The 23,070-nt window shown below is 38.9% G+C and overlaps 1 protein-coding gene and 1 long non-coding RNA gene across 7 annotated transcripts in view; one reads left to right on the top strand and one right to left on the bottom strand.

Annotated features, from left to right (window-relative positions):
- The window catches only part of LOC136825457 (coiled-coil domain-containing protein 9-like), a 74,355-nt gene extending 61,269 nt beyond the window's left edge, over nucleotides 1-13,086 (top strand). For 2 of the 4 annotated variants that reach the window (XM_067081928.1, XM_067081932.1), the window contains 2 exons: nucleotides 3,231-3,529; nucleotides 12,241-13,086. In XM_067081928.1, the coding sequence (XP_066938029.1) occupies nucleotides 3,231-3,527 (297 nt within the window). In that variant the 3' untranslated portion in view covers nucleotides 3,528-3,529; nucleotides 12,241-13,086. Of the gene's footprint in view, nucleotides 1-3,230; nucleotides 3,530-11,181 lie in introns of all 4 variants that reach the window. The other 2 variants (XM_067081930.1, XM_067081929.1) reach the window with 2 other exon arrangements.
- Nucleotides 6,020-23,070, bottom strand: part of LOC136825458 (uncharacterized) — a 38,929-nt gene continuing 21,878 nt past the window's right edge. Inside the window, exons 3-5 of one of the 3 annotated variants that reach the window (XR_010849348.1) lie at nucleotides 13,918-13,991; nucleotides 9,616-11,329; nucleotides 6,020-7,979 (exon numbers count right to left, since the gene is read on the bottom strand). This is a non-coding gene — a long non-coding RNA (uncharacterized lncRNA). The remainder of the gene's footprint in view (nucleotides 7,980-9,615; nucleotides 11,330-13,917; nucleotides 13,992-23,070) is intronic. The other 2 variants (XR_010849347.1, XR_010849349.1) reach the window with 2 other exon arrangements.

Here is a 23,070-nt window from a genome sequence, read left to right as displayed (position 1 = left end):
CTGTTGTTAGTCGTTATACAGTACAAGGAAAGTAGAGGTGAAGGAACAAACACCACTGTCTCCTAATGTTTTCCATATCAGGCTTAAGAAGTCTTTGAATTTACTCTATTTATACAGTGCATTCAGTTATCTTGCTTGGCTTATTTTATAGCAGCATTGTTGTTATGCTTGGTCTTGCTTACAGTTAATTTTGCATGTTAGAGAGCCACTATTCTCATCTCCTATAGTAGTCCTGGTCTTTCTCCTCAATGCTGCACATCTCTTATCCCACCGTGGAACCATTGGTCTCCCAGTTTACCCCATACTAGGTATTAAATAATTGGCACAAGTTATAATTTTGTCATTCAAGAAGTTGTATGCCTCAATATGATTCTCAACATTATAAATATGATGTGACATCTTGTGCTAAATGAAACTAAGATAAGATGTAAGAAATACTAGTACACAGCAAAATGCAATGAGTAACACACAAACATCATACCTCAGCTTACAGCAAAACCCAGATACATACATCAAGGGAACAAAATTAAGGAAAAGCCTAAAATTATATATGAATGAGGCTGAAAAATGGTAAACTGAAGGTAAGGAAAAAAAAAAAGCAAAATATAAGACATTCTGTGATTTGAAGAGTAAATACTATTCAGTACATCAACCAGAAAAAATTTTGAAATAAATAATGATACTGTGTACAAAAATTAACAATAATGGTGACTAATGAGTTAATGCTATATAATTAAGAGTGACCATAACTGCAGTACCAAAGGAGTAAGAGAGATGCAGAAAGCTTACTCCTAAAAGAAACACAATCAATACTTACAGAATCAAAGTTAGGAAAACCTGAAGGGATATTTCCTACTAAGGGGTTCAAAGCTGATGAAACACAGTTTTTCAGCAACACCTTTTTATCAAAGCATCGGATAAAAGTGAAAGTTGGCAAGTATATCCCTACCTAATTTTTATAAATATTATTTAGTACCTAAGTTCAGTAGTTCTGGTACTTACCAGAGTAAAAGTGTGTTTCCTATGCCAGAGCCATCAAAATCGCAGGTAAGGGTTTTGAACACAATAGTGACATGAACCTATGACATCACGAGGCTCCATCCACAATGAAGAGAAGTTTACATTTGGGGAGAACGTCTCTTCATGGTGGCTCTGCCCACTTGCCGATGGCATATTCACTAATTGATATTAGTACCCAAGGCCAAGAGAAAGAGGAGGTCTGTTCACTTCCACCAAAATCCCCCATATAGGCAGAGCTTTGTCTACCTCATTGCATCAGCAGGTGAATTGTTGTAATGGGCAGGTATTTCTAAGATGTCATCGCCTACGTAGTTACCCTAGGCAGGAGGCGACTCCATCCATTTGGGTAGACCTTGTCTCTCTTGGCCTTGTTAGTACCCATCCCAGGCTTCAGTGATATCAATGATGGTGAGCAGGATTTGTCATCGTCCCCTTGATAGCATTATCATTCTCAGTAATTTTATTTATTATTATTATTTTGTGGAGGTTTCATTGCATCTTCCACAGCAGTTGTTGGGACTAAGTTGTTAGCTTGGATTTCTTCCATTTTCTTGATATTCGTATTGTTTCTACTTTACAAATAATTCAATGTATGGATTTCCTCCACATAATGAACCAGCCTATAGCCAATTTGTTAGATCTACATCTGTTGAGGGTGGGACTACAAAAAGATTATCCATTTTGTTTTTACCTGGGGTTTCGACATGATAGCCACTATAGCCTTCTATTTGCAGTAAGTCAGGAGCGGTCACTAAAAGTAGAATTCAAATGAAAAGCAATGATACCTCATTTTCCTCAATTGTTAGAGGTGTAAAGGTCAAAGCCATTGTTTTATTTCGGTTAATGTAACCCATTGCTGTTTTACTTTTTTCTTTATTTATATCATACAGCACCCTAAACAACGCTCATAAACTAGCTACAAATAAAAGGCAATGGATTCAGATAAAAAGGAGTCAAGATTTTAAGGGCAAGCTATTTTTTACCGATTTAATATCAATCAAATGTAACACGATTTATATCGATATGCATGGAAAGGAAAATATATTGATATCAGCTTGAATGAGGAACATATTGTTATAATCATTGTTTTAATAAATATGTTTTAGATGTACAAATAAAATGTCTAACACTATACATAATTTATTTACAAAATGTCTTCATCGTCAATCCTGAGGAAAAGGTCACCATCCCCATCCTCATCGTCGCTAGCGATGTCAATGATGACTGGTTCCACGCTCTCATGGATATTGCCCATGATTGTCTAACAGCTCCTGCCCACACTTCAGGGGGTGCCAAGCAACCATTACCCACTATAGAAATAATTACCTATTCACGCTATAGTAAATCTTGCCACAGGTCTTCTCGTTTGTATACAAAGTGGCAAGCCATAGCACAAATGCGGTCTTGCAACCACAGGGACAATTCCATCCTGCTGGCCATTATCGAATTTGTTGAATTCTAGACTGTGTAAGCATATCCATTCACTGCCTACCTGGTGGATGGGGGGAACCTCAGGACGTCATATATTTGCGTTACGAATTGTTTTAGAATCCTTGTCTGTGATTTTCTCAGTTCCGGGATCGGCGACTTCATTTTACTCTATAAATATCAAAACTATCGAACTTAGGTGCTAAATAATATTTGCAAAAATTAGGTAGGGTTATAAAATATACACTTGCCAACTTTCACCTTTATCTGATGCTTTGATAAAAAGTTGTTGCCGAAAAACCGGGTTCATCAGCTCTGAATCCCCTAGTGGTAAAAGTTAACTAACCTTCCTTGCATTACCAGTTAGCAATTACCGACACCACAGCTTACACCTAAATAGTGCCCAAAAAAAGAACTGCAAATGACAGCAAAATCCCTCCAACCATCAAAGATTTCACCTAACATCTGGGGATTTTATTAAAAGTATCTATCACAGAATAAAAAAATGAGAGAAAGATAGCCACTGGGTTACTGATGAACGACTTGATGATAAAAATATCAATTGAAGGCATTCATCGAGAGAAGTGATCCACAATAGTCTGGGGTCTGGGTATCTCATGAATTGTGAACAACTCTGCAGAGTGCATTGTAAGAGTTACATACTGATTATCTTTCTCTCTCTCTCTCTCTCTCTCTCTCTCTCTCTCTCTAGAGATTTCGCTGACCACAAAATTGGGCTAAATTTGAAGTACAGTAATGGGTTTTCTTAATTTTCTTTTCAGACTTCAGAAGAGATTGCAGCTGAACATGAAACCTCTACTGAAAGACAGAAATCGGTTGAGAGCATGGAAAGTGCTAATGAATGCCCATGTGAAGAAGGCCCAACTGATATGTCTTGTAATAGTGATCCCTCAGAGATGAGTGACAAGACTGAAATTCAAGCATCAAGCGATGATGGCCCAACCGCTATAGAAAATAAAGTAAATGAAGAACTGGTTCCTGTGTCACAAACTGAAACAAATGAAGAACCTATCGCTGACTCAAATATAGTTTGTGATGAACCTGCTTCAAATGAATGAAGGTAGGTACATTTATTTGAGAATTCATTGTGAATGTGTAAATTAAGGTACTTTGTCCAAAAAGAGACAAACTATTGTTTTACATATCCTAAAATCTAGCAAAATATTGGTAATAATGAAACTCTGTAAACCCTAAAACTAGGCATACATTTCCCGCATGTCCTGTAAGAAGGAGTTCATTAAGTTTTATTCAGTTTTTGTGCTAACAGGTTATGTTGTGTAAATTTAAATATTTTTACTATGAATAGGGAATCGATATGGCCCCATAATGGCAGGGCACTTGCCAGATACACACTACATATGCATGGGCATCTGTTGTTTGAATTGTTAAAAGGTATTATAAAAATCTCTAATTGTTTTGTGTGGTTTTCAGAAGAATGCAACATTGCTTTTGGATATGCATCGTTTACGATGAACTAGGGTAAGGGAGGCCCTGAATTAAGTTAATGTGAAAGAATTAACCAGTTTATTCCTCCAAAAACACAATTCAGGCCTCCTGTTACAATGAAGGTAAATGGTGTTTTTGGAGGAATAAACTGGTTAATTCTTTCACATTAACTTAATTCAAGCCTCCTGTTACAATGAAGGTAAATGAAGTTAATGTGAAAGAGAGGTTTCATTTTAGGCTGGTTCTGAACAAAACAGCAATAGTGCGCTGTGTAAACAAGTGGGTTCGAACTCGAGTTGCTTCATTCAGGTTATGGTTCATTCTTCTCCATAACCAACAGACACAAGTGCCTCTGTCTGCCACCCTTCTCGTACAGGTCCAAAAGGTCACTACTTTTTCCCTATCCGGGGCCTCCCCCCTGGTGTCGGAATAGTCCTTAGACGGAGTGTCATTCAGGTAGTCTTGTGACCTTTTCCTGGACCTGGAAGTAGGTCTGTTTGCAACCCAATTCAGCCACAAACTATCAAGCTGTCACGACTGGTATAAACTCAGCCTGCATCAGCCCCTTCAAAGTTCTGATGCCCTGGCTTAGTGGTCTTTGTGAATCTTACAGTTTAGGAGGAAACTGATCTTGGTCCTGTTATTGCTGTTTTCCTAAAATCAGTCAAGGGATCCTACTCTACTGCAGTATGGTTCTGCAGTTAAGTAACTAGCACTCTTCACATAGTTTTCGAAGCTACAGTAATGATGCAGCCGCATTGGCCCCGAGGAAAGTGTTTTGTTGGAACCAGACTCACAGGCTCTTAACTTTCATCCCTAAGGTCTGTGTTCGTCTGAGACCAGTATTCCGTCCACATTCGGTTTCCTGGTCTTTGAGTAATGTATCGGAGCTAGCTTCGGTAACCAACAATCATCTTGTTCTTACCTTTCCTTGTTGGGGAAGACCTAAAATTTTTAATCAACTTAGCTTCTAGTGTTAGTTTTCCTGTACTGTCTGCCCTGTCTAGCGGAACCAATCATTTTGGTTTCCCCTCATCAGGGGTGGTGTTGCGAATTCCTCACCCTAACTTTCTATCTACAGTTGAAGGTCCTCATTTTCGGTGGTCACCTTGGAAAGTACTCCCCTTTTACAAGGTCTGTTTCTGTGCCCAGTTTTCTCCTTACTGGCTTTTTTAGACAGGACCTCGCAATTTTGTCATTGTATCTGCTATTAGGCAGAAAGTATTTTCTTAATACAAGCCTATTCAGGTTCAATTCTAAAGCTCATGATCTTAGATGGTGACCACTTACATTATTTTCATTACATGAATTTAGAGGACCTTACTAATGTTCAGGTAGAATTCTCCTAGTTTTCAACGTCTCTATTTAAGTCTTTAATAGCATAAGAATGATGTTTATTTCTCTGTTATTATTTCACCGGCTGACACGGGACCCTGATCCAGAAAAAGGATTTTGACAAAGGAAAAATCTATTTCTGGGGAGGGGCCCGTGTCACCCGGTGACCTGCCCCTGTTTTTCATTCTCTCCTCCCATGGTAAACATCATTCTAGTGGGGTGGGTGCTAACATGGAATGCAACTAGTGTTGCCTTGTGTACAGTCCATGAGTAGTGCATGGGCTTGTATCGGCACTTCTCTCATTGGGACTTTTGACATTTGGGAATCTTTATAGGGCAGGGTCCCGTGATTGTGACAATCTCACCCTTTACCATATGACGACTCCATTTCTTGAGCTTCCCTCTGGGGTAGTAACCCCAGCTTTACATTTAGCTTTTCTCTGGTATCTAGCAACGGAATTACCTAGAAATAAGTGCTGAATGGATTATTTCACCGGGGACACGGGCCCCTCCCCAGAAATAGATTTTTCCTTTGTCAAAATCCTTTTTATAATGGCTTTACAATATACATTGCTTAAGGTGCACTTGGAAGGAATATATACAAACTTGCACATGGATCACTTGGCATACATACGTGCCATAATGTGCCGTCTTTTGGGATAATGCAATGTTTTTAATCAGGTTTTCTGTTGGGGTTCTATTTTTTATGGGCTTAACCTGTTTGGGTTATGTGAAGTAAACATGCCAGGGACACCGTGTTTAAATTTAATGCTCATTATTTATCAGAAAAAAAATAGGTTATGTGAAGTAAACATGCCAGGGACACCGTGTTTAAATTTAATGCTCATTATTTATCAGAAAAAAAACAAAAGTAATCTAACTAGAATTAAAGTATCAGACTTGTTTCATAAGAACATGTTCACATTCATGGAAAAAATTGTGGTTATTTTTTTGTGTTTTACAATTTTCTATCAAAATTATGAGAAGGAAAGTAACAAGAAATTCATACTTTAATGATTTTATTCATGAGACTGCAACTTTATTTGGTCTACAGTTTTTTTTATTTCAGACTTACTGACAAATAGCATCCTAGTTCATGCTCCGGTTTATTGATACAGTGAGAAAAATGGTAGCATAGTCAAGGATTTTCCTTGCTGTTCACCCTCACTATTTAAACATTTACTCTGCCTTTTAACTCCAGGAATCATTTTGATTTTGTGAATGAAAAATTTCAGGATTTTGAATCTCAGCAGGCTGCTCTAGTTACTGACATCAGATTTCATCTGGATTCTTGGCTCTAGTACATTAAAAGATTTCATACTCAACCAGATTATTTTATTGCTTTCTCAAGTAAACCAGGTTATTTTATTAATTTTTACTTGAGAAAACAATAAAATAACCTGGTTCACTTGAGAAAGCAAGAGATACCATCTGAAATATGCGGACCATTCTCCTACACTCCATGACCCAAGCCCTCCAAAGTCATAGCATGCCAACCCTCACCTAACTCTTGGAAGAATAGTCTCTGCATCAAAACAGCTATTGTTGGAGATGTGAGACATCCTGATCACACCTAGATCTGAAAATTTTGATCATTGCAGACTATGAAGAACAATCATGTTCTTTAAAGGTGAGGATCAATGCTTTCAAGAAAAAATCTTATTTTATCCTCATTGTTATTTTTGACAGTACAAAAGTGACCAATTAGTACTGTTAGTACTGTCAAAAATAATGAGGATAAAATAACTTTTCTTGAGAGTAAATCTTACCAAGGCTTGACGAGGTTTTAAGCTTTATCAGGACTATTGTCCTTATTGTCGGCAGTCATCTTAAAATATCCAAAAATATACTTTCAATATAAGCCTTATTTATCCTCACCTTTAAAGAACATGATTGCTCTTCATAGTCTGCAATGATGGCAATGGCTATTTGCAGCTTCTCAGTTCTAAATATGCTCAGGATATCTCCTATCTCCAACAGTAGCTGTTTTGACAGAAAGACTATTCTTCCAAAAGTTGAGTGAGGGTTGGAATCCTATAATGAGCAAATTATGGCTAGGGCTTGGGTCATGGATTGTAAGAGACTGTCCACAAAATTGTTCCTCTTTAAGGTTGTCACTGAAACATGGTGGCTGAGAAGAGTGACTATATGGCCTTGGTCACCATCTAAGGTTTTATCTGGGAAAGTCTGGGGCTGGAGCCATGTCCTGGAGTATGCTGTGACCAATGACACTTCTGGGTTCCTCTAGAATCATATTCTGCTCTCTACTGCATTTTCTGAGAGTCTGAATGGCTTTACTTATGGGTCCTGCAATCCACACAGCCCTACTCGCACATTCTTCACACAACCATTTCAAAGGCCTGGAAGACAGCACAGCCCAGCTCTGTTTATGGTTCCTAAACTCTGTCAGCTCATTATCACATCTCTGATCCAACTACAGGTTTCGTATGACATGTTTACACACAATTCTGCTCAAACTTCATCTTCTGTTCACATGTGAGAAATCTTTGGAAGGGGCATTATCTATAACCTCCTTCCTTTCAGAAGCAAGAACACTTTTTGAGGCATGAGAATCAGGAGGCTGTGTTCTCTAGGGATGCTATGGCTCAGCTTCTGGTGAGGTCATGGAGGTGATGCTCAAGTATTTCTTTACCTCTATCATTAATGACTTCATATGCAAGTGGTAAATGTCTTCCCCTGTGCAGCTACTTGGGATCATCCTCCTGGACCTGGAAAGGGAAAAGGAAGTATGATTACACCTGTAATACAGTACTCAAGAGGATCTTATACACCACCATTAGATACTCCTGGAACTGTAACCAGTAAGGTGGCCTCTTCTTTGGTGTCAGCATCAGCAAAAAAAAAAAAAAAAAAAAAGCATGGTTTGGAAAGCTGTGATATGGGGACGAGCAGTGCTGGGTTGAGTATTATGCAAGCCAGTTTGGACAGACAGCAGGTCATCTGTGAGAACCCATTCTTCACAACCCGAAGAAACAATATTTGAATGAGGCATATATATCATTCTGAAACTGTATCCATTGGAAAGAACTTTGAGGAAAGATATTGTTGCTGAGGTAATATTTCTAGTAAGAAGTTAATTTATTGGTGTGTATCAAAATAAAGGTAGGCATAAACTTTGTTAGTATTGAAGTCTCCCAAAAAGTTTAAAAAGAAATGTGAAATACAGAGTACACAAACAAAAGTAAACTAACTGACATCAGTGTAATAGTACATAAAAGTAAACTACTGACATCAGTGTAATAGTCATAAACTATGACATCTTAATCTATTGTATTTACAGTAAAAATTGCTAAGAATTTTCAACAACTATCCTGCTATATTTACAGTAAGAAAAATTTCATATTTACTGTTAAAAGTCTGAAAAAAATTTTGAGTTTTTCCTATTCTCGTGAAGGATGCGAATAATGAAGCCAAGCATTGGAAAGAAAGAAAAATAAAAATACTAATCTCCAATAGCATAAATCACTCATTCTATTCTTCATATACTGTATTCAGTAATATACACACACTACTACTGTAGTTCTGTACTATTATTCCTTAATATAATTTTAACTATAAAGAATTTCTGTTCCTGAGAAAAATTTTAACTATAAAGAATTTCTGTTCCTGTCAATTTCTCATGGCCAAAACACCAAAACATTTTGTTCTTGACAAGAAAAAAACTAGTACCTGACTCGCTGGCTGAGTTGCCATAGAGATCACACTCCTTCAAATGTAAACACTAAGTGAAAGGTGCTAAATTTAAAATTTTTCACTGATGCTTTTGTTTACAAACTAAACATCAAAGCCTGGCCCAGATATGATCATGGCTATTCAGTCAATGCTTTCATTTTCCTACCGTGCATAGCCTAGCGTAGACCTGTTGCCTTTGTTTTCCTAACAAAAATCATAGCCTAGCCTGGCCTAGACACAATTGTGGTGATTCAACCAAGGTTTCCATTTTCCTAGTCTGGACATGATCGTGGAGATTCGACTTGTGCTATTACTTTCCTAACATCATAGCGTAGCCTATCTTAAAATGTACTTGGAATGCTTACATTAGCCTAAAGCCAAGCTAGTTTTTAACATGCTTACAACTCTTGCATTGGCCTGCATCCTATTCTAATCTTAAACATGCCAAGAACACTTACATTGGTGATCTTAGCCTACTCATGATTTACCCTAAACATGCCTTAAACATGCCTAGAACACTTACATTGGCCTAGATCCTAGCCTAGCTTTATCATGATTAGAACACATATTGGCTTATATGGGGTATCCCATCCTAGCCTAACCTTAAACATGGCTGGAACACTTACTTTAGCCTACATCCAAGCACAGATTAAATGTTCTTAGAATGCTTACTTTGGTAAAATTAACTGCTGGATGACAAGGTTGATGGAGATATTGCTGCAGCAGGTTCATCCATCTCTATCTTCATACAAGGCTCAAGAGTTGATAGATGGAACTGGGGAAGAGCTGGTAGAAGGCACTGAGGATTCATCTGGTTTTTTCAAGAAGATATGGAGTGCAGGCTGAGTACTGTCATTACATTATAAATTTCTTTGTAGCAAACAACAGCATCCTGAATCTGCTGGTCTGTTCTTGATTATCTTTAATATTTCACCCCCATTTCTGTGATTTTTATCTCATGATCACAAAACAAGCAAATGCCTTCAGCCAATCTTTTTGGCACAGGTACTGCTGGTTCCTCCTCTTCCTGAACTGCTTTGTTTTTCCTCCAGCTCAATAAATAAGCTCAGCTCTTTATTTCTAAGTTCTCCAGCCACTAACAAGTTCATGAACTACTACTGCTTTGATGTCAAATTAAAGCTGCTTTCCAAGGATTACCTTGATTAATATATTGACTTAAGGGATGAAGCCTTAAAAATTGTACACATTCATCTCCAACAGCTTCTTCCAGACATCATTCATGCATTCTGTTGTGAATTCTTCTCAGGCTAGACCAATGTTTCAGATGCCTTTTAAAAATATTAAACTCCTTCCAAAAGTCAGTTTTTCTAAATTCTATGGTTTCTAAAGCTTGAGAAAATGTGTGGCATAAATACAGTAACGTTTTTTAAAGCATCTATCGAACCCTGATCCATGGATTGAATTAGCTCTGTTGTGTATGGTGCCATGAAAGTAAGTTTTATGCTAGGATCTAGGAGACAGACATGCAGTACTGTTACTGTCCTGGCGCACTGTCCAGTGTGCAAAATCTTGAATGGAACATTACTCTGCTCACAGCATTATTAGGCCACAGAAATAAGTGTGTTCATAAACCAGTCCTCAAACAATGCTACCATCATCCACTCTTCTGCATGTGGCAACAAATAATGGGCAGCGTGTACTTGCTTATATTCGCTAATGGTCTGGGGTCTCAGAATGGTAAATTGGCATAGGCTTGAACTTGACCCCAGCAACATTTCCACTCAAATGCAATATTACTAAGTCTTTGTAAGCCTTGAACCCATGCATTATCTTGAACTCTTGACGAAGATACGTACGCTTGGGCATGTTTCCAAAACAAGGTGGTTTTGTTAACTTTACCTATCTGCTCAGGCATATACTTTTCTTCTAAAATCTTTTGATTCAGTTCTTCTTTAAATGCTTCAGCCCCTGCATGATTAGCACATGCAGCTTCACCCCTTACCTTTACATTTGGGAAATTATGATGCCTTAAGTGTTGAAACCAGCCATTACTTGCTGTGAAGTTTGTGTAGCGTGGGTCACTGGCGCGCTACTTCGGGGTTTAAATAATCTTGCCTTCACTTGGATTGCTAGTAGGCCGTGATGCATATTTTTATGAACGAGGTCTTCCATTGACATGACAATTTCTCCATCTCCAGCTCTTTTCTCTGTTATAACCTTGGATTTTATTGATGCCTTAGATTTAACAGTGTTATTAATCCCTTTCTTGTCCTTTAGAATCATCGAGATCATTGACCAAGACAACTGAAATTCCAGTGCTATAAACATCATGTTCGGAAATTGGAGGATGTAATGGTTTTCCTTCTCCTCTTGTCACCAGTAGCACAAGACTCAGCTGGGCATTTTGTAGCCATATCTGATCCTTCTGGAACAAAGAAAGATGGCAAAAAAATAATTGATACTGATAAAACAGCAACAATTGCAACTATGTTTACACTAAGTGAGCATGTAACATAGAAAGTTTCTTTCTACCCTGCATCTGGGCAAGATTATCATACCCAGCATTGCTTGCTTGGGAACAATCAAAATTCAAAATTTTTATATATGATTGGATTCTCACAACTGCCATTGTAAAATAAAAAAAAAAATCATAACTCAAATCATTGTAACTGGTGGTGTATCTATTGTGAAATCGTCTAGTACTGTATATTAGCAAAAACTGATCTGGGGTTAAGCTGGCAAATGAGCTAACTAGCTTATATGGTTAGCCCTCACCAACACCAGAAAACTCCCAAAAAGTAGTACCAAAGCCTAAATACAAAAATATATAAAAGAAAGCTGAAATGGATTGAAGGAGAATTTCTTTTTCAGAATGAAAAGAGGAAAATACAGCACTTGCAATTCTCATAGCAATCACAAAGTATTAACCCCTTACCCCTGAGTGAAGAAAATATGCCATGGTAAATGAAGTATACAAATTTTCTTTTTGTTTCAAGAAAAAAAATACTAGATGGTTATAATGGAATGATAATGAAGTTGGAAAATGAATTCAGTAAATGAACAGTGTAATGAAACTCAAGATGTACAGTGGGCACAAATGTGCGAAGAATTGATAGATGTTTGCTGTTCATCTTAGCTACTGCCATTTTCTTTAGCAAGACAAAGTGTGTCTGCAGGAAATTCATTAGCAAGACAAAGTGTGTCTGCAGGAAATTCATCAACCACAAGTGATGGTAGTTATAGATAGTAAGTTTGTAGTAAAACAAAAATACTAAAAATTTGTGAATTTATGTATATAAAAGTATGGGAAAGCACTTATACAATTTCTTTTTTCAGGTGCTCAATTTAGCTAAATATGTTGGCAGTGCAAAACAGGGAGACAGTACCTATGGAGAACTTCACCTTCATTACAGTGTCTGCTCTCTAAGTATCTCTGTTTTAATGCCAGAAATGCAATAAGAATTTGCTTATATTTTCACAAATGGATAGCTATGAATTTGACTCAGAGCAGATCTTTGACAGTTATCATAAAGTGATATAAATGACTGTCCAAAATTTGTTGTTGTTTTATTAGGTATATTTTGTACAACATTTAAACTGTACTGTAATCGTTTTGTGCTACACTTGAAAGCAGATGAATATTTTTAAAGCTTTGCATAGAATTATAATAAAGTTTTATACTTCAGCTTTATCTGTACAGAATTCTAAATTTTTAGATCTATGGCAGTTGTCTTAATTTACTGTATATGTTTAGCTGTAGTTTAGTTCACCCAAGTCTCATACTTCCAAGTATGAGCAACATGGTTGGTTTTGTTGTCATTTATTTATCGTTTAGCTTTTATTGCATACATCATTTATATTTATTCATTCCTGTAATCGTTATTTATGTATTTATTTATTTATTCATAATGCTCAATTGCATATTTTCCCTTTAGGTCTGTGTGAATGTCCATGATCTCAATTGTGGGTATGCAAGTTGTATGCTGTTTACACTTGTGGAACCTCCTCATACTTAAGCAAGTGATCAATTGAAATGGTGTGCCTTTGCATGACAGTGAACACCCAGACTACCAAATCACTCCGTAATTAATGTATATAAATGGGTGAATGAGATTGCATGTTGTATAATATTGTACAAAAATTATGCTGTTATACTTACAAATAGAATTTGAGGTTATCCAATTATTTTTTATTTGTCCTTAATATTTAATACAATATCGCATTTATATGTGACATAATAAGCACTGAAAAGTGGATAATGTTCGGGTGTATTTTTAAGAAAAATATTTTAAATTGAAAGTTTCCAAGCAGTTTTACAGTGCTTGGTAATAATAAAATTCACTTACGTTATCAAATAGCTTGGGAGCTTGTGTGTTATACTTTCAAATACCATCATTTTGTCTAAATATAAAAACTGAATGCTAATATCACTGTCTTGGTATCCTACCTACAGTACAATACCAATAAGACCAAACACACTGGTTTTATAAAATAACTGTAACCCTATCTCCTTAACTGGCTGATTATATGAAATATTAGTATTTGAAAAAATATCAAGATTAGAAAAATATCAAGATTAGACTTATGAAATATTAGTATTTGGTATTATTATGTATACAAAGGTCTAATTTTGTAACTCTGCCAAAATCTTGTCTCTAAACATGTGACTGACATTAGAGCATCACTGGTCCATTTAAAAGACCTGATCGGCAGCCACACAACTACAGTGCAACTACAGTACAGCTTTTTTTTCTTATAGTACAGTATTTAATTCACAAAACATTACCTAATAACTGTTGACAATTGCCAATATTCATAAAACCTGAAATCACTGTACTTTCCAAGTACATACAGCTCATGTTCAATACACAAACTGGAAAATGGGGACCTTTGTGGTTGTATTCATTACAGCACTATCTTGACAGTTAATGGCATAAAACAATTACCTAGCAAAGTTAAAAGTATTTACATAGATGATTTTTCCATACAATATTTTTACAGTATCAAACTTACAACTTTCCCAATGAAGACAATCTGGCTACAACTTTTAGTTTATGCATGGACTTCCTTAGCAGGGTTTCAGTTCTCTGTTGGAAAAACAAGTCACAAGTTTTATCAAGAAAAACTATGAAAACCTGAACATTAGAGAAAATGGTACCCAAAGCTATAGTACACTAAAGGTTAGATCCGATATATTTTACACTCTTGAACTCAAAATTAATAGCTATGAGTATGAAAGATGAACGCAAGAATGCTTTAAATTTTATTAGAAAACTCGCATACTACACACATTGCTGATAGATCCAGACTTAGTTACATAAAACACCTGTATCATCATTAACAGACTACACAACTTCATTCTTTTCAAAATGTAAAAAAGAATTTTCAATGGTACTTTTCATCCCCTAGATACAAGTAAAAAAAGCAGTGAGCTTCCACTGTCTTTACACTATGACCCGATACCTACATGAAATATAGAAATACAAGCATTCATGCCTCTAAAAGGGTTTGATCATAGTCAATTTTATAAATAACTTTCTTCCATCCTTCCCAGCTAAAGCTAATTGTCTTAATGAATCACTAGACCTATTCCTCATTTATAGCATTTATCCAAAAGTTATGCATGTATTCCCCAACATCATGAACTGTACTCACAATAAAAGACGAAAAGTTCCAAGTATAAAATTTCTATTCACAATTCTAATTATCAGGTTTAGGATTGGTGCCAATATCCCTACTAAAATTATTCACTACTAAAATAATGATTCTGTTTTTAAACCAGAACTGTTCAATCAATTTGGCATTTAGTGTAATTATTCAAAATATCTCACTGCAAAAATAATCTAGAAGTAATATAGAAGCCCTTCAGAACTGTCAAAATTTTGTAAAACAAATAGACATCTACAACAAATAATCTGAAGAAGTGTATGTGCTGGATCCCTGGCCATCTGGGCAAAACTGGAAATGCTGAAAAACCAGCAAAGTTTCAACTACCATTGCCAGATCAAAAGTAGCTACTACTGTCTGTAAATAGTCTAACATCTCTAAAATTCATCACCTATAATAAATGGCAGACTTTATGAGATAACGAATCTCATTACAAATCAAATCAGGTTAAACCCTTCTTTGGATTGTGGCATTCTTCAAACCAAAAATAATAGCATATAATATATCATCTTCAAATTTACCTCATTTAACCCATGAAAATTTGGTGAAATGCCCACGACTCAGTCACTGCATGCAGACACGCAGGGCATCACAAAAATATTTTTATAATAAAATAAAGTTTTATATATACCTACCAAATAATTACATAGCTATTATTTCTACTTTACGCAGCAGCTCGAAATTTAAAATTCGCAGTACCGCTCATTTGTTTAAGTGTAGTTATGCTGCCCCGCCCACTTTCGGAGAAGGATAGGACAGTAAAAGCTCGTTGATTTATGCTCTATGCCCATGAGAGGGGAGGAGGGAGGGCTCTGATCAGGTAATTGTTTGGAAAGTATACAGTATATGAAACTTTATTTTCTTATAAAAATATTTTTATATACGTAACTTACCAAATAATTACATAGCTGAATCCCACATTGACAGGAGGTGGGATACATGGACAAAGCTACTCAAAAACACTCAGGGATGGAGATGAATTTGAAATAGGAAATTTAGCTGGCATCATGAAATGTTTGTTGTAACCTTACTGTGAGGGAGCTACGGCAGGTGGGTACTGCCTCTGGTCAGAGCTCCTCTCGATCTGTAGTGGTGTGGTAGTAGAGCCAAGAGTCGCCTTTACTTCAGTGGGTGCTTTGCAACATAGGAGTTAATCACTGGTTGCCAAAGCTAACAATCCAAACAAGACACATCGAAATGTGTGTGCGCCCTTGCCCCGGGCGCTGTACAAAATATGACCAGAATTTTAAAATCCACACCACAAACTTGTTAAACATCAAACCAACTGATGGCACTCACAACAAAGTACCAATCAGGCCTCCCAAGAAAACACCAATCCTCATTCAAGGAGAGTGGATAGGGAGAAAATAAGAAATTCTTCCTATCCCTCTTCACCCAACCATGCCAGCTGTGAAAAACAGGCCTAGAGTACTGCAATTTTCGTAAAGTTGTTTCCACATCATGCATGCAGAACATTGCAAAAACTGATTTGCACCTCCAATACGTGGACTGAAGGAGAGAAGACAGCGATAAATTGCGGTTGATGGCCAAGGATGTCGCTACTGCTCTAATTTCACGTGCTTTGACCTTGTATAAAGGAAAAACACCCTCCTGGATCTTGGAGTGTGATTCAGAAATCACAGTTCTTAAAAAGAATGTTAAGGCATTCTTGGATAATGGCCAACTGGGGTTTTTAACTAAACACCACAGATTCGGAGAAGGGCCTCTAACTTCTTTGGCTCTTCGTAAATACTCTCGAAGAGAACGAACTGGACAGAGGAGTCTTTCTTGATCTGCTTGACCTGGAATGTTAGCCAGGCTCTTGACTGTAAAGGAGTGTGGCCAGGGACTAGAGGGGTCTTCATTCTTTGTCATAAAACCTAAGGTCAAAGAGCAGATAGCATCACCCTGCGAGAAGCCTACTCTCTTATCAAAGGCATGTAGCTCGCTAACCATCTTCACTGTCGCTAAGACCATAAGAAAAAGCACCTTTCTTGTCAGATCTTTAAGAAAGAAGGATTCTAGAGGCTCAAAGGGAGGGCCCAAAAGCCATTTGAGGACAATATCCAAATTCCATGCAAGAGCTGGGCTTCTATCTTGCTTAATAGTATTCAGGGACTTTATTGAATCACTTAAGTCCTGGTTTAATGCAAGGTCTATTCCTCTGTGCTTGAAGAGAGAATTTAACATACTGTGTCCCTCGATGGCTGACGTGGCTAGACCTTTCGAGGATCTGAGGAACAGCAAAAAATCTGCTATCTGAGCTACAGTCATTTGAGTAGGGGATATATTTCTGTCTCGACACCAGCTCTGAAAGACTGTCCACTTCAATTGGTAAACTGCAGCAGAAGATCATCGCCTACATCCTGCAATAGCTTCTGCAGCTCTGAAAAGTTCCCTGACAGTCTGAAGCCTATCAGAGCGAGTGTGGGTAAGCCTCAGTGAAAACAAAGAAAATGGGGTTGTCTGAGAAGATTTTTCTTCTGAGACAGAAGCCTGGATAGTCTACTAGCAGGCTTAGAAGGTCTGGGAACCACTCCTTGTGTGGCCAAAAGGGAGCCACTAAGGTTACTGATACATTGCCGTGGGTGCTGAACTTCAACACTTAACATGTTGAAGGGAGGAAAGGCAAAGACATCGAGACCCGACCAATCTTGCAACATGGCATCCGTTGCCCACACTTGCGGATCTGGAGTTGGGGAACAGTACAGAGGGAGACGGTGGTTTCTTGACGTTGCAAGCAGGTCTACCATCGGCTTTCCCCACCGTTTCCACAGGTCGGTGCACACCTGTGGACTGAGTGTCCACTCCGTCAGTAGAACCTGTGCCACGAATTAGTTCACCTGTGAGAACATTCATTTTGCCCTGGATGAAGCAGGTCAGAACGATGGTCCAGTTGTTCTGTGCCCATAGAAGAAAATCTTTGGCTGCTTCGCATAGCAAAAAAGAGTGGGTTCCCCTTGTTTCTTTATACAGGCCAGTGTGGTCGTGCTGTCTGAATGTACCGCAACTGTTTTCCCAAAGGTCTCCGTCGCAAAAAACTGAAGGGCCAGGTGTATCGCCCTCAATTCTTTCACATTTATGTATAAATCTCTTTCGGTCGGGGGCCATAAACCTGATACTTCCAAGCCATTGAAAAGGGCTCCCCAATCCAGATCCGACGCGTTGGAGTCAAACATTAGGTTGGGGTTCACAGGCGATAGTGACATCCCTGTCTCGAATCTGTCCTCCGCCAACCACCACCGAAGGTCCTCCTTGATTTCGTGGGGCGATTTTGAAGATGTATGAATCTGGAAATATCTTTCTCTGCCAGTTGGCTTTGAGACAGAACTGAAGGGGTCTGATGTGTAGTCTGCCCAGAGGTACAACTTCTCGACTGACGATAGAGTTCCCACAAGGCTCATCCAAGCGTTGGCTAAGCGGGACGAAAGAGACATGAATTCTCGAACTTTCAAAATACAGTTGCGAATCCTTGGTTGGGATGGAAAAGCCCAAAAATTCAGAGAATCTATCACTATCCCCAAAGAAAGAATCGACTGTGTGGGGATTAATTATGATTTCTTTAAGTTTATCAGCAACCCTAGATCTTGCGCAAGCTGAAGGGTCTTCTGAAGGTCCTTTATGCACTGGGCTTCTGATGGGGAGCGTAGGAGCCAGTTGTCCAGGTATGAGGACACATCGATTCCTATAAGGTGTAGCCATTTCGCTAAAGGAGAGAAAACCCGGGTGAAAAATTGAGGTGCCATGGAGAGGCCGAAACACGGGGCCTGAAACTGGATCACCACCCAGTCCTCCTGATGGATGGCTGACAGGACTGATTGATTCGTTTCCATCTTGAACTTCATAGTTTGGACAAAAGTTCAGGGCACTCAAATCCCGGACAGGTCTCCATCCCGTGATGACTTGATGACTACAAAGAGGCAGTTGTAAAATCCCTCTGTGCTCGTGTCTCTGACTTCCTCCACTGCCTGTTTCTCAAGCAGAGCCGAAACTTCTCGAGACAGAGCTGAAAACCTCACGGAGCCTACAGAGTAGGCTGTCAATTTGATGGGAGAGGTTACTAAGAGAGGTTTCTCCCAGAAGGAGATCAAGTAGCCCTCTGTCAAGACTTGAAGCACCCAAGGATCTACTTTCCTTGATTCCCATCTGTTCCAAGAAAGCAGTAGTCTTGCTCCCACCGAAGGACAGTTAGCTCACTTGCGAGAGGTGGTTTTGTTAGAGGGTTGTTTGTTGAGTCGCACTGGATGCAAATTAGTTCTCAGATGGGACTGCACGTGACCTCTACTCCCTCAAAAGGGTTGCTGAGGGAAAGAAGTATTCCTGCTTGGAGGAACTGCAGTGGAAGAAGGATGTGTCGAGATCCTAGTCCTCTTGGTGGACTGAGCAAGTAAATCTTGGGTGGATTTCTTCTGCAATTCTCCTGCCACCTGTTCTAAAGTCTCTTGAGGAAATAAGTCGTTGCTGTCCAAGGGAGCGAACAGAAGGGAAGGACATTGAGGAGCGCTTCCCTTAGAGGTGAACGAGCACCGTAAGTCTTGTTTCTTCAGTACACCAGTAATGAAAATGGTGGCTAGTTAATGGGCGCCATCCCTCACTGCATGATCTGTGCAGGCCAGAACCCCCAGCCAGTCTGAAGTAAAATTCTCTTGAAGTGATGCGCAGTCTTCGATCTTCTTTGCTAGTCCACCAACGGTCCAACCGAGGAAACTCGGTACCTTGAAAACCTTAAAAATATCTTTCAGCAAATGGTCCACTCCCAATGAGTTAAAAAAATCCTGACGGACAAGAAGGCTGACCTGACAAGTAGCATCAATGAGACTGGAGAAGTCCCCTTGAGAGGAGGCAGAAACTCCCAAGGATGGAACTTCCCCAGTAGAATAGGACAAATACTTCTGACGTATCAGACGATAAGGCGCAGAGAACACAGCTTTACCAACGTCTCTCTTCTCTGACAACCCTAAGGTGATATGTGCGAAAGCTATCCTGAATGAGGAGGACAGAACTATATGCGGCAATTTAGCCACTCCTAACTGCTGTTGCATCATAAATGCTGAACCTGGAGAAGAAGGGGCGGCTGGAGAAAAGAAGTCCGGGTAGCATACCAGGAAGAACCAAAACAGGGCCGCATAGTTCGATGTAGGAACATCATCCTCTTCGGAAGAAATCAGGGACATTGGAGGATCCCAAGGAGCTTGAATGGCTGTACAGTAGATGGTTTCTACAGCAAGTTCAAGACATTATCTAAACGTCGATGAATCGGGACTAGGGAAGGATCCTGAACCGCAAGGGGATCGGCACGAGTTGCACCAGAGAGAGCAAGTCCCACCTGTGGCGCCAGACAGGACACTGGAAGGCAGACAAACATCAACATTGGCACCTGCTAACACTGGACGCTCGGTCCCTGGATGTCCACTCACTGATCTGGCATACAGATCTGAAGTCTGCAATTTGGACACTATGCTTCCAAAGGGAGGGCACTTGGAAGCTGGGCTTCCATAAGACGGACAGACACTTGATGTCCAAGCGCAAACGATCCGACAAAACATGATCATTCTCGGAACGCATGGATGCTGGATATCCTCTTGTTGGACGTGTGGACAACTGACGCTCCAATAAATACCACTTAGACACTGATTTCTCACAATCAGGCATTACTCTCTCGGACTCTGGACGTTTGGACACTTGATAACCATACATTGGACTAACGGACACTTCTTTACACACTTTGTGCCGCTCGGTGTCCATTGAAAGGGAGCGAGAAGCTTGAGGAGACTCCAAAAAACTGCAGGAGGGCTGAGGACTACGAGCCCTATCCAATGCTCGCTTACAAGACAGGGGAACATCCTTGTTCAATAAGGCGCCAGACCTTTTCAACGGTCTTGAAACACTGGCAAACTGCCAACCGCGCTCATAACCACCAGAGTTCGAGTCACTAGAAGATAACACATGTACTATCGCCAGCATGAGTTCGTAACCACCCAAGTCTTGGCTCGGGCAAATTTTTTCTGGTAACATTGGAAATTCTTCTCAACCCCTATCGCTTACCTTGCGTCTCCCACTTCACTTTCCTCCCTATTCCTTAGTTATTTACGGTCTCTAGACCTTGATAAAGCATTTTGTGAATACAGTGAACCCTCGCTACTTCGCGGTTCGACTATCGCGGATTCACGACTTCGCGGATTTTTTCCATTACGTATGTATATTATAAGAGAAAATATATAGCGGATTTTCCGAAATTTCAAAAATACAATATATGAAGACCCAAATATTTCATTAATTCCATTAATAATTATTAATATCTGCTAGTACTGTTGGTTCATTGCATTATGACATATAATTCAGTACAAAATGAAATTAAACAAAAGATGCTTCACTGCATCACGGATTTTTCAGAAATATTCATCAAAAATTAAAATTAAAAAGTACCGCCATATCGGCAGCCATATTTGGAAAAAACAGCGATGTTTCATCCAGAAGATTTTTTGAGACACGCAAGGACTGGAAGCTTCGTGATATACCCACAGGCACTCGGACAAGGCACGTGGAGTGGTACATAAGAGAATATCTTATCACTGTTGATGTTTCATCTTAAATCACTGTAAAAATAATTAAAATCTGAATTTCATACGTGCAACTCAAGGATACTGTATACTCTCTCATCACCAGCTTGTCAAGACTTAGTCTCGTCCCAGGCTACTGTGCTACAGTACACACCCTCTCTCTCAATGAAATATGAATTACTGTATCAAACTTTTATGTACAGAATTAAAAATAATTTCATTGATAAATTTGTTTCTTTTAGCAACTAAAAAAATTATTTTCCTCCTTTCGTTAGTAGTGAGCAGCTTCAGTCAGCTGATTCTCAGAACGTAAACATTACAAATATGGGACGATCTTTTTTATGCATATTACTGTGATAGGAGATCAAAATAGTAATACAGTGTTTAAGTGCATAGGAAGTGTTTATAACAGTGTGGGAAAGGCTATAAAGCCTTTTAAATATATACCATGTATATACAGTACAGTATATGCCTCCCTAGGAGGGGCCAATGCTACATTCACTTGTGGGGGTTCTGGTCCCCATTATCCGCGATAGACGAGGGATCACTGTACTGTAGTTTATCAATCAATTTAATGAAACTGTATTTACATTGAATTTATATACTTATTTTGCTAATGCAAATGAAGTTTCTTGTTATCCCTTTCCTCCTCCTCCCCATTTCTCTATCGCTTCTTCAGCCACGCCTACTCCCCTCGTTCCCCGTTCAGGTCTCCTCCCCGTTCCCCCTCAGGTCTCCCTCCCGTTCCCCCTTTCATATCTCCCTCCTCCCCTCCCCCCTCCCCCCTCCAGGAAACGAAGTTGACAACAATTCTTTCACCTTTTGATTATCATTCTTTACCTAGCCACTGCTTCTAGCTTGTTGTTCTGTTTAGCCATGGAGACTTTCGGTACCAAGATCTCATTAAGAGGACGGATAGTTGGCATGCGAGAGCAAGGTGCATCAATATTGAGCATTGCAAGAGACCTTGGATTGACAAGGAATACTGTAAGGAAGTGGTGTAATAGATGGGAGGAAGAAGGAGATCTACGCGATCATTCTAAATGTGGAGGACCTAGGAAAACTTCTGCTGCAGATGATCAGAGGATCATAGATGAAGCAACAAGAAATCCTCTCACAAATGCAGTTGCAATTCGTTATGCCTTGCACCTTGGTGTATCCAGTTATACAGTGCGAAGGCGTCTCCACAAGTCTGGTGTTCATCACCGAAGGCCAGCACTGAAAGGGAAACTCGAGGAACGACACCGTCTTGCTCGCCTGGAATTTGCTCAGCGCTATGCGCAAGAAGGTTTACAGTTTTGGGCCAGAGTGATCTTTTCTGATGAAAAGACATTCATGTCTAACACCCACAGCTGGTTGCACTGCTGGAGGCCTAATAACACTAGATATAACAGAGAGAATATCTATGAAGAAACCAGGAGTGGACACGTAACTTGCAACATGTGGGGATGGGTTCACATGTTCAGTATAGGAGAACTGGCAGAGATAGAAGGTTGCTTTACGGCAGAGAAATATATTGAAATTTTGGACGAAGTAATGCTGCCCACTGTCCGTGCCATGGCTATACCTGAAGGACAGATGATATTTATGCATGTGAGTATCCTCCAGATCGTTATATAAAAATAATTTACCTGATTAACAGCAACAGTGATGTTACTATTACTACTACTACTACTACTACTACTACTACACAACTAATACTACTATTACCATTTATTATTATTATTGTAATTATCATTATTTTTATTATTCATTATTATTATTATTATTGTTATCATTATTATCATTATTATCATTTACTATTAGTATTATCATTAATAACTATAATAACTATAATAATATAATACAGTATAATAATAATAACAACTATAACAATAATAAATCATCATCATCATCATCATCATCACCACCACCGCCATCATCATGCACCTAATATATG

The sequence above is a fragment of the Macrobrachium rosenbergii genome, chromosome 37 (assembly GCF_040412425.1).
Source record: "Macrobrachium rosenbergii isolate ZJJX-2024 chromosome 37, ASM4041242v1, whole genome shotgun sequence".
Lineage (NCBI taxonomy): Eukaryota > Metazoa > Arthropoda > Malacostraca > Decapoda > Palaemonidae > Macrobrachium > Macrobrachium rosenbergii.
Note: the sequence above shows the minus strand (reverse complement) of the source record. Positions and strands in the feature narration are given on the sequence as shown.